This window comes from Chelonoidis abingdonii, chromosome 9 (assembly GCF_003597395.2).
Source record: "Chelonoidis abingdonii isolate Lonesome George chromosome 9, CheloAbing_2.0, whole genome shotgun sequence".
NCBI classification, from domain to species: domain Eukaryota; kingdom Metazoa; phylum Chordata; order Testudines; family Testudinidae; genus Chelonoidis; species Chelonoidis abingdonii.
This window is the reverse complement of record NC_133777.1, coordinates 65,564,059-65,576,403: the sequence shown is the minus strand read 5'-3', so window position 1 is coordinate 65,576,403 and position 12,345 is coordinate 65,564,059. Positions and strand designations below refer to the sequence as shown.

Here is a 12,345-nt window from a genome sequence, read left to right as displayed (position 1 = left end):
CAGAAGGGGGTGGCTGCGTGTGGGTGCAGGGATACATGGGGATGGGGGAGGAAGGGTGGCTGAATGGGAGTACAAGGACACATGGGGGGACTGGGCCGATGTGCCTGACTGAATGTGAGAGGCTAGGGGTCAGCCAGAGTCTGCATGAAGGTTCCCCAACTCCCTAATGATCCCTCTTCCGCTCCCCCCCCCCAAGAAAAACAACTGTTCTATACTTCTCACACTCACACTATCATAAGCATCTTTCCCAAATCTGGACCTTAGCATCCAGAAATCTGGGTGCTTGCATGAACCCGTCTAAGCTTAATTACCAGCTCAGATTTGATCTCGCTGCCACCATCCAAAAATTCCAAGGTTTTGGCTCCCTCTGGTCTCCCCAAACCCTTCGCTGGGGAACCCCAAGACTCAGAAGTCTTGAGTCTTACCACAAAGGGAAATAACCCACTTCCCTTCCCCCTCTCTCTCCCACCCAGACTTTCCTCTCTGGGCTAACCTGAGAGTTACTGATGCAATCTCATTTCGCATCACACTACAGAGATGGTTATCTTCTCTACAGAGACACCAAATACAGGAACGAAATTGTCTATCTCTCTTCCCTCCACAATTCCTGGTATTGCAGAGCTTAACCTCCGTGATTCTACACAAAGGATTCTTCCTTCGTTTCTTACTACGCAGAGAGAAAACTCAAAGTCTTAAAAGAAGAAGCTTTATTAAAAAGGAAGAAAAAGACATCAATATTCTCTGTATCAGATGACTATTACAGGATGAACTGCTTAACAAGAAAATGGATAAAGCTTATTTAAAAGTGATACATTTTTAAATTTTCGGGAACTACCACTGTTATACAAAAAACAATAAAAGCTTACTGTCTTTTCTACCTTTGTACTTACAACTTTGAAACTGAAGATTACAAGTTTGAAGATAGAAAGAAAGAAAAAAATCCCCTCTCATAGCTGAGAGCCAGACAAAGACACCGACCCCAAAAAATTCCCTCCCCTGAGCTTTGAAAAATCCGGTTTCCTGATTGGTCCTCTGGCCAGGTGTTTGGTTCTCGTTGTTAACCCTTTACAGGTGAAAGAACCATTAACCCTTAGCTATCTGTTTATGACACACACCCACTAATCTTCCAGGTTCACTCACAAGCTCCTTCCCAGCAATTACTTCCCTCTCCCTCAGCTCCTCCATTACCCCTGACTCCCCCAAATCCTTGCAGTGCTTCTGAGGGGTGCAGGAAATACATTTCTGTATTGTAGTTTTAATGAATTATTACTGAAAGCTCTGTATTAATATTCCTAGGAAGGAACCTATTTGTCAAAAAACATTTCCTGAATCTTTTTTTGTTCTATCCATTGCTACAGACATTCCTCCTGACAGATATTTTGAAATAAATTACCAAAATAATTGAAACTGATGTGATTATATTATTTTGACAACTAAAAAGTGCAGAATTTTGCAGATTTTTAAAATATTGTGCTCAGAATTTTTAATTTTTTGGCTGATAGTTCGCCCACGAGTAAAATGCTTGCATAGTTGTCTTTTCAAGTGTCATTTGTAATTAAAATTACTCTGGAGACAAGAAGGGTGAGGTAATATCTTTCATTAGACCAACATCTGTTGGTGAGAGAGGCATGCTTTTGAGTTTACACGCACATCTCTTTTCCCTGCCTATTGTGTGTTCTGTAATCTGGAGGACCTGGCTCCTGGTGGGGTGTCTGAGCCTCTCTCTATGTGAGCTGGGATCTGGGCGAAGACTGAAGGTAATGCAGATTTAAACATCTGCAGTCCAGAAAACGAATAGTTAAAGTACAACCCCCCCCAGGAGGTAAGGGGGCAGGACCAGGGGCGGCTCCATGCCCCAGCATGCCAAGCATGTGCTTGGGGCGAGCGGGGCCTGCGGGAGGTCCGCCGGAGCTGCAGGACCAGCGGACCCTCTGCGGGCAAACCGCCAGAGGCAGCCTGCCTGCCATGCTTGGGACGGCAAAATCCCTAGAGTCACCCCTGGGCAGGACTGGCCATAGTGTGTGTAGGTCAGGGGTCTGGTTTAAAAGGGGTGAACTGGGTGAACCTGGGGCATGGGTGAGGAAGCTTGGCTGAAGCAGGGGCAGGAGTTGCAGCTGTGGGTGAGTATTGGGAGTGAGGGGTCCAGCTCAGGGTGCCATAATGTGGTTTAGCCCTCCAGTAAGCTGCTGGCTGTGTTATGTACACAGCAGCAGAAGGTAGGAAACAGCAAGGAGCAACATCTTACATGTTAATGGCTGCTACAGTGCTCACTAATGGCTTAATGGGAAGGGGAGGGTGAGCTGAAAATGTTGGGAGTAGGGGGCTATATGTTGCTGGGAATGGTGGGGAAAGGGGGTAAAGAAGGAGCGAGATATACCAGTCTTTTCACATGCTTAAAGTTACTGTAATCAACATGTTATGAAGCTGGGACATAGACCATAGATGAAATTTCTCACTCTGGTGCTGTTAGCAGATGCACATTGAAAACATTTCAAAGTATAACCATTATCTCCAGTCCACTGTAGCAAAATATACAGGAGCAGCACTTAAGAGTCACATAGCAGCCATGTGGCCAAGGGCAAAGACCACTGGCCTGGAACTATTCTTAGCTCTGCCACTGGTCTGCTGGATGACCTTGGGTGACTTGCTATGCCTCAGTTTCCCATCTGTAACATTCTTTGAGATCTAATGTTGAAAAGCACTATATAAAAACTAGGTCTTTTGATTATTACCTAACCACAGTAGCATTATTACCTAACCATCAGCTGCAAACCCAGGTGAGAATTACAAATGCCTAATTGAACACTAACTCCTACCAACAAACATTTCCCTTTCTGCTTAAAAAAACAAGGAAATTAAATGGCAATAGCTTCATTAATGCAGAGTTAAGGTTGCCCAGCCAGTAGCTTGTGCCCTTTCAGAATGTCAAGTTCAGAAAACTCAAACTTTAGAAAATAAGGAACTACAGAGCTAAGGTGTATGCCCATGTAACCTTAACTCTGCCAGCTTTGAGTAATGCCTCAACATGCCCATACTCATGCGTTGCTTTAAAGTGGGAAGTGATTGTTAAATTTCACAAGTGTGGTATTCTGTCAGCAGAGTAGGCTAAGTGTGTGAGCGTAGGGCAGGTGCAGGTAGCGCCTTTTCTTTACAATGAAAAGACATTGTAAAGGATGTGTGATAAGGGGCTTGGGGTCATTTGTTTAACTATACCTTTTAGTAATTTGTAGTTTAAATATTAATTATACATATATTCTCTCTCTAATGGAAATAAAATAACTTATTTTTAATGATAATGCATGAGATAATATAGTACTGTAATATTCCAGAATAGATAGAAAGAACATGACACTCAAATAGTTTAGTGGACTTCAATTATTTATTTCAAGTTAAAATGTTTAACAGATGTTCTTTAGAAAGCCCAGCAATTAAAGGAATAATCTCTTTTGACCAGGAAAATTAAGACATTCAACTAAAGAGTAAATGTAATGTTTATTTTATTATAAGTTGTTTAGCAATTTGCCAAATCAGTATAAAATGTGATCCTCTAAATCATATGAGAGTATACATTTGGGAAAACCACAATGTTGATAACAAATCTTAACAGAATGTTACTTTAGTATTTCATTAACTTCACTTTGAAATCTATTTCATAACCATATGTGATTATTGCAATTATACATTTAATTTGGTTGCATACAATAGTTTGAAAATTCATGATCAGCTGTTATAATTTAGAACTAATTTTCCATAAATCTAACTTCTCTGTTTCTCAGCTAGTTGGTTAGAAACTGTTTGCAAATAATGTCTTCTGAGTAACTTGGGAAATATATTTGGTAGATGTCTAAAACAGATGCATACATTCAAAGAGACAGCATATGCGTTTGGATATAGTACATTTTTATATAGTCAGTAATTTAAAAAATGATATAATTGGGAAACGCAGCTTAAACAGACTATTTTAAGATATATATATATTACATTAAATTATCATTTTTAGTCAAATGCAGTGAAACTTTAGAGATATTGTCAATATGGGTTGATGTTATTGTCATTCTCCTTCATGTATAGCTATCAGCAGCGATGTCAGCACAGTTCCGAAAATAATGTTTGTTTGAATAATTTCTGCCCCTCCTGTTAATTGGCTCTTCAGTAACAAAGCCCAAAGCATTTTAGATTCTATATAGATAGTAGCTTTTTAAATTTTGGTGACAGATATGTGGCACATAGTTGTTTTTTTAAAACAGGATATTTATGATTTGGAGAACATTCTCCATCAGTAGATAAAATTTTGGGCTAAACTACTCAATAATGTCTCTTTAGTATGGCTTTGTCTTTAAAAATACCTGTGTTGAAATCAAACATACTGTGTTCTAGGTATTTATATTTTTCTAGGAGTAAAAAGTTAGTACATTTTTGTGGTTGCCCCTGACCAGTAAGATTGGAGGCAGGTTCTTTGAGAGAATTTCTAACCAAGCCATATACAGGTGATCAGACACTACTCCTTTTCTTGCCACTGGCAAGCTCCTGTTGAAGTAAAAAGAGGAGTAACATTAATGCTAAAAATATAGGGTAACCCTGATAATATGCTTTTCAATAAATACTATCTTGACTAGAAAACTATAACCAATCTACTTAAAACAATCACACAGCCTAAGCATGAACATTCAAAATGTCCATCTTATAATATATGGGGTTTCTCTTAGGCCCTGATCCTGAATCACTTAACATATGTATTTAGTTTTACTAATGTGAGTAATCCCAATGAAATCAATGGGGCTGGTCATGATAGTAAAGTTAAGTGTTTGCAGGATTAGGGTAATAAAAATCAGAAATTAGTTATATATCTAGCTTGATAAGAATCAGAGGGGAGAAAATATAAAACTGATAAGTCATACATTCCATCTGCTGTGTATCAATCAAGGTCTGCTCTAAATTATTTTATGATTGTTTATTCCCGAGAGATCTGGGTTGTACAGTAAAGAGTAATTTTCCATATACTGTATACTGCAAATGCAGTTTCTGCCTCCAGGAGATTGTGTTAGTAGCAGAATCAGAGAGGCTTATCAAAACAAAATGGTATCTGAAGCTTATTCAAGCACTTAAAGTGTGGTTCTGCTCTAAAAAGTGGCTCTCTTAAAAATAGCTTCATGGTTCCATGTGTATTGGTCATTCTATTTGTCAAATTCACAAGTAAGCATTTTTTCTAATTGCCATTCCTGCACAATCATCAACCTGGACCCTAAAAGTACATATTTCTGATTCTTAGAACCTCACCTAAAGATTCTTCAATCCAAATTACACCCCGAGTAAAACCTGTGCAGTTCCTTCTCTAGGGGAATTCTGTGCCAGTGCACACACGCAAAATTTATGTCCCCTGCAGACTTCTTTGCTTCCCCGCAGAAATATGACTTTCTGATGGGGAAGCAAAGGGAAGTCACAAGAGCGGCAGAGAGGTAAATCACTGTAGTGCAGGGGGTGGGACTGGGGAAGATGGCTCCCTACCCTGCATCGGGCTCAGCTGCTAGTCCTGGCTGGGCTGGGGAGGATGGGACTTCCTTTTCCCCTGCACAGCTTCTGGGGCTGCGTCAGACCTAGCCCCAGATTTCTCCCCCAGCTGCAGGAAGCTCTGCAAACTCTCCCCCTACTCCTGCCTCCTGTACCCATCACTTCTCAGCTGCAGGGGAAGGATCCCTGTTTCTGGGGCAGGCCCAGTCCTTGCTCTGTGTCAGGGTTGGGTGCAGCCTCACCACTGAGTCCATGTCTGGGGTGAGGGGAGCTGCACAGTGATCTCCTACCTCAGTGCAGCCAGTGGCCTGAGCTGCTCAGTGCCATGTTGGAGCCTCCATATTTATTTTGCAAATAAAATGTGCAGAATTTTAAAATATTGTGCTCAGAATTTTTAATTTTTAGGTGCAGAATGCCTTCAGGAGTAAATTCCATTGTGTTCACTGGGTTTTCCGTGGGAAAAACAGATTGGTCCTGCAATTTGAACCTAGCTAACAATTCTGGTTATGATGCATAAACCAAAAGAAGAATTCTCTCTCTCTCTCTGTGTCTCTCTCTCTGATATCAGTTGACTTTGCAATGTTAACAATAGTAAGAGAATTATTTTTGCCACGATAGTAAGCAGATACAACTCTGAATATGCAGAGAGTAAATTTGTTGGGTAGGAAGATGCCATTTTCATATAATTTTTTTCAGAGTAGAACCTCATTTTAAAAGATGCAAAGAACTGTTAACTATGAGTGAGCTTCTGCTTCATCCAGAGAACCAACATGAGGCTTGTGCGCTGTTTAAGTCCCACAAAAGTCCTCAAAATAAGCTCAAAAGGGACTTAAATGATACATAGCCCTTGTGCTGGACCTCTGGACAGAAGTGAATTTCACTTTGAGTGAATTAACATACATCTTCGTCCTGCGTCTGACGAAGTGGGTATTCACCCACGAAAGCTCACGCTCCAAAACGTCTGTTAGTCTATAAGGTGCCACAGGATTCTCTGCTGCTTATACATCTTTCTGTTGCTTGTATCAAAAAAAAAACCAATATACAGGTTAACTTATTTATTTTCTGAGTTAAAATTGTGCAACTTACAGGACAATGAGATCAGCAGCCCTAGAGTGTTCCTGTAAGAGTTCATTCAAACGGACCTGACGGTAACTCTGGGGGGAAAAATTAGATTCCATTAGACAATACAGTTTCCTGGGTGTGGAAATTACTCTATGTGTTTGAGACAGAATGTACCCCTGTATTCACACCCTACATACTATTGTAATAATCTTTGTACAAAGTATGCCTTCTAAGGTATCTTTCAAAAACTCATCATTTGCTGATCAGTATCATCCTGATAAAATATGTGTGGCAACATTGCGTGCAAAATTATAAGATTCCACTGGATGGTGTTATTAACACATGTTCCAAACTGAGGTTGGCAAACAGGTCTATCTTAAACAAAGGAATGGGTGCTCTGCTTAATTTGCATTTAAGCAGTAAACAGAGTCATCAAGCAGGAAGGGAAACAAAAGAAGCTCAATCAGATGAGGAAAAAGCAGGGAACATCCTTCCACATAGACTTTTTGTCTGCTGTTACTCAGCTGGAAATGTTTTTCAAGAAGGGGAATGAAACTATAAATAGGGGAGATAAGTGCCCCTAGGGACACCTCTCTCTCTCTCCTTGCCCATCACATTCACTGCACCTGAAGCAACAGAGGAAGTTTTTGTTGGACTCTGAGAGAAGGGATCTTGACCTACGACATTTGGTCAGTACAACTGCTGAAAGCATGTGGTGAGAAAATTTGCTTTGAATTTAAAATAGTTTGTTAAATTAGGCACCAGTAGTGTTTTATCTTTATTTCTCTTGTAACCATTTCTGACTTTTATGCCTCATTACTTGCATTCACTTAAAATGTATCTCTCTGTAGTTAATAAACTTGTTTTATTGTTGTATCTAATCCATTGTGTTTAAACTGAAGTGTCTGGGAAACTCCGTTGGGGTGGCAAGTTGTGTGCATATTATTTCTATTAAAGAAATAACAGGCTTAATATAACTGTATTCTCCAAGAGGCGGCGGGGCAGTACAGGACATACATTTCTGGGAGGAATCTAAGACTGAGGGTATGTTGGAGTCACTCTGCAGTATAACCAAGGCTAGGGAGAGCCAGAGTATAACCCAAGTGTGGATGACAGGCTGCAGTTTTACACAGACACTCGAGTGTGACTTGCATGCTGGCAGGCTGTTTGTGAGCAGCCCAGGTGGGAACTCCTTCAGCAAGGCATCCAGGGTTGCAGGGCAGGTGAGACACAGGTGCTCATTAGTCTAGATTGTATCCGTGTATGTCACAGTGGTAACATACCAGAGCTTGAGAAGCCATGGGTTATTTTGGTCAAATATTTGACAATGGATTATGGCTGTCGTATACTTCTTTGACTGTGGATTATGGCAGTAGATTACTTATTATAGATGTTTGGGGAAACTGCTGTCTGTAGTTGCATTTTTATTTGTTACTACATTTAATTTGTCACGTGCACAGGTGCCATCTCAATGAGTATAAAAATAAGAATATATAAGAACATAAGAACGGTCATACTGAGTCAGACCAAAGATCCACCTAGCCCCCAGTATCCTGTCTTCTGACAGTAGCCAATGCCAAGTGCCCCAGAGGGAATGAATAGAACAGATCCATTCCTTGTTGCCCATTCCCAGCTTCTGGCAAACAGAGGCTTGGGACACCATCCCTGCCCATTCTGGCTAATAGCCATTGCTGGACCTATCCTTGATGAACTTATCTAGTTCTTTTTTGAACCCTGTTATAATCTTGGCCTTCAGAACATCCTCTGGCAAGGAGTTCCACAGGTTGACTGTGCGTTGTGTGAAAAATTATGTAAATAAATAAGCCACCTTGCAGCCTAGCAAAGGTTATTCATTTTACTAAAACTTTCTAGAGGAATGATCATAATATATAAAGAGTATTGAGGTTCAACTAGGATTATATCAAAATCAGACTAAGTTTCCAAAGGCTTCCAAAACACAACACACATAATAGAGAAGAAAAGAACACGGAAGACTAATGTCAATTGGTGCCTAAAGCCTACTAGGTTTTAAGTTGGGATATCTGTACAGGTGTGAATTTCACCTACAAGGAGTTTGATATATCCTCCTCATCCTAATACACCTGTCCAGTACTCTAGAGAAAGGAAAAATGAATAAACTATGGTTCATATCAATCTGTTTTTAAGGAATATTCCATCTCAATTTGAAATCTTGCCCTCAGTTTAATCCTGTGTATAATGAATAAGAATCACGATAATTTAGTTAAGCATTTAATCCCATGTATGATACCTTAAAGTACCACTGGTACCCGAATAACTACTATTATTTTCCTCTCTAATTTTAATCCTGGTTCTAATCGTGGTCAGAGAATTCCAACTTTTGAGTAACCCCTGAGGATGAGGGGGAAAAAAAACTCCATGCAATAAACCTAAACTTTGTTGTTGCTATTCTTATTTCTATGAGTGGCCCTGCAGTTTCATGTTGCTTATTGGTTCAAATAGGTTTTTATTCAATCATTTGGGTCTTATGTTAATAACTAAGAGCCCAAGGCACAAAGTCTGGATTTGGATAATACAGTTTCCCAAGTTTACGGGTGTCCAGATCTAAAGTTCCAGTTTAGGTTCTTCTCTAAATACTTCAATAAGTTCGTTCTTCTCCTCCAAATGTATCGTCTCATCTCTTCAGCCAGCCCTCGTAGCTAAAACCCTCCATTCTTTTGCTTCATGTAACAATCCTGCTCTTGGCCTTCCCTGAATGAGTGTATAGCTGCAGAGGTAAACGTTTAAAGCCACACTGAGTACTCTAGATAGTCTTCTCCAGATCTTTGTACGAAGGAAAAATAACTTTTCTTATGATATATACAATACAAACCCAGTTCTTAAAAAATCAAATGCTGACACATAGTTAACATATATATATATCAAATTCTTAGCTGATATTTCAGATTTGTTCCCTAGTTTCTTTAGCTAGCTAGTCAGCAATATATAATAAAGTTAGGGAAAGATTTACCTTCTCCTTGAATGCTTCCAGCTCTGCATCTGTAATTTTCCATGGAGTCTCTCTCTTTAATTTCTCAGCAGTTGTTAAATCTTTGCAGCTTTCATGGAGGCGATATGGTTCAATCATCTCTTCAAAGAATTTCCAGCTGAAACAAGAATTATGAAAGAGGCCTCCCAGCAGGGTACTAACTCATTATTTCACAGATGATTTCGGTAAGGCAGGTCCCTACTGACTGCAGAATTGCAGCTGAATGACATGCAACATCTTTAAACATTTGGGGCCAAATTGTGCCCTCAGATACATCTGTGCAACCCCCACTAAAATGAGTTTACATAGGTATAACTAAGAGCTACTTTTGGCCCACTATCTCTACAATGAATTTACAGCAAGCATGAATGTCCTTGTAACATAGCCTATTTAAGATGCTGAAATGTTTTCATTGTAAGCCCAAACTGGAAAGTATTAGTTACTAAGGCTGCATCTACACTAGAAGCACTATAGCAGTGCAGCTGCTGCAGCAGCTGCGCTGCCATTGCGCTTCTGGTGAAGATGCTTTAAGCTGACAGGAGTGAGCTCTCCCTTCAGCTTAATTATGCCACCTTCCATGAGAGGCTGTAGCTATGTCAACAGGAGAAACTCTCCTGTCTACACCAGTGCTTAGGTCGGTGTAACTTACATTGCTCAGGGGTGTGGATTATTCAAAGCCCTGAGTGACGTAAATTATACCAAAGTAAGTTCTAGTGTAGACAAGGTCTATGTTTAATGAAGAATGCAGGACATTATGCCACCACTGAACACGCATAAATATTTTTCAGAGTTTTGTAGTGTTAGAAGTTACCTGAACAGTATACAGCTTTAATTCAATTAATAGCTAGTCTGTGTACGTTTACCCTAATGACAGGTGGAAAGAAGTTTTACACCTAAGACTCTGGAGTGGGACTGAGGGATCTTGGTTCTGTTCCTAACTCTGCTATAGATTTTCTGTGTGACTTTGAACATACCTCAGTTTCTCTGTGCCTCAGTTCCCATATGTAAAATAGGGTTAATAATACCTCCTATCTTGCAGGGGAGTTGGAAAAATAAATTCATAAACAACTATGAGGTATTTTGTTACTACTGTACTCGCAGGCTGATCTATATAGATAATTTTATCATTTTCAGCAGCAATTTCAGAGCTTATTCCTGCCTGTAATCCATGTGCACATCTCTTAATAAAATCAAGGGGATATTCACACAGGTTAAGGGAGAAATATGACACTATTGCAGGTGTCCAGTCATGATATACATTTATTTTGTGTTATAAATAATGCTGAGCTTTCAAATGCATTTGCTCATGTGAATGCCAAATGTATTTCTGTTTGATTCCTTTGCAAATATACTTTTGGAAGATCATTACTCAGTTAACATGGGAAAGAAGAAAAGAATAATGCTCTTCACCATTCTGGGTATAATTAAGAAGAAAATACTGACTGTGGAATCAGAAAGGGTATGAATAATTTAACTAGCTTTGCTGATTTTTCAGAAATATAGTTATCAAATAGTAAATACTTTATAAGTTCATAAGAGTATAATACTCTGCATTTCTATATTGTCTCCCATCCAGTGATTGTATAAGCAGTAATGAAACAAATTAAGTATTGTTAGCACCATTTTACAAATAGAGAAATGAAGGTACAGTGAGATTAAGTGATTTCCCCATGGTTATACCTGAAGTCCAAGATGATGGGTGTGTGGAACAGAAAGAAAGAAGTATGGTATCAGAGAAGCATGGATAATAGGCTGGAGGGCAGAAGGAGGTATGAGTAAACTGAAATTTCACAGAGGACCTTGAAGAACAAGAAGAGATTTTGTACTGGATTCTGATAGGGGGAGGTATATCCTTCTGTGAGTATTGGTGAGGAAATGCTCTATTTAGGAGAGATTTACCTTGGGAAAGTTGGGACTTAGCTTGAGTTTGAAGGAGGACTTACAGAGTCTACTCACTTTGGGGAAGGTTCAATAGAAATCTAGAGGTAGTGGTTTGTTTTAGAAGAGAAGAGGCACGTTTACCTGCTGAATGGGGATTAGCTACAACAGGTTCTGAAATACAGGATTTCTACTACCCTGCAGGCAACAGAGGGGTGGTCATCTAAGGCAGCAAAATAGAAGGCTAGAAAATGTGAAGTGGCTGTGAGGGCCAGTAGTTTTCTAGTTTGTCAAAGACAGCAAAATGTTTAATGCTGGCATAGGTCTCAGAATATCTCTGGCCAAAGCACTCAGAGATGGAATTTTTTGAATATTACCCATTCTTCAGTCCTCACTTGTCTTATCTAGAGAATAAGCTTTTAAAAAAAATGTGTTATGCCTTCATTATATTTGAGTGATAGGAGACAGCGGTAATGTCCTTCTCTAGGGAAAGGAGCAGTGTGTGTGTTTGGCCTGCAAGATGGTAAGCTACTGAATGCCTGGGCGAGGTAAAACCCAGGGGACTCTGAAAGTCTGAGTCAGAGGGGAAGATAAGTCTTCAAGAGCTGCAGTGAAATCTGATGAATAGCATGATGAAGTCAAGGCCATGGAAACAAAGACAGATATGAAAAGCAATTATAAAATGATCCCTGTTAAATTCAGTGGCTCATAACTGTGGGTCTCTAATTAGTCTTTGTATTAAAATAAAGTCTTATCATTACAACATAAAGTGGAGGGCTGTTTGTAGTATCAACCTTTGTATAGTGATTTTTAAAAGACTTTTTTTTTTAGTGCTCTTGAGTTCATCCTTTGATAATTTTTTATAATCAGTATAAAAGAAACATCTCCCA

The 12,345-nt window shown here is 39.6% G+C and overlaps 1 protein-coding gene across 2 annotated transcripts in view; it reads right to left on the bottom strand.

Annotated features, from left to right (window-relative positions):
• Positions 1-4,036: 4,036 nt before the first annotated feature.
• Positions 4,037-12,345, bottom strand: part of SLC12A1 (solute carrier family 12 member 1) — a 65,568-nt gene continuing 57,259 nt past the window's right edge. For both annotated transcript variants that reach the window (XM_032762889.1, XM_032762896.1), the window contains exons 24-26: positions 9,560-9,695; positions 6,595-6,662; positions 4,037-4,527 (exon numbers count right to left, since the gene is read on the bottom strand). In XM_032762889.1, the coding sequence (XP_032618780.1) occupies positions 4,392-4,527; positions 6,595-6,662; positions 9,560-9,695 (340 nt within the window). In that variant the 3' untranslated portion in view covers positions 4,037-4,391. The remainder of the gene's footprint in view (positions 4,528-6,594; positions 6,663-9,559; positions 9,696-12,345) is intronic.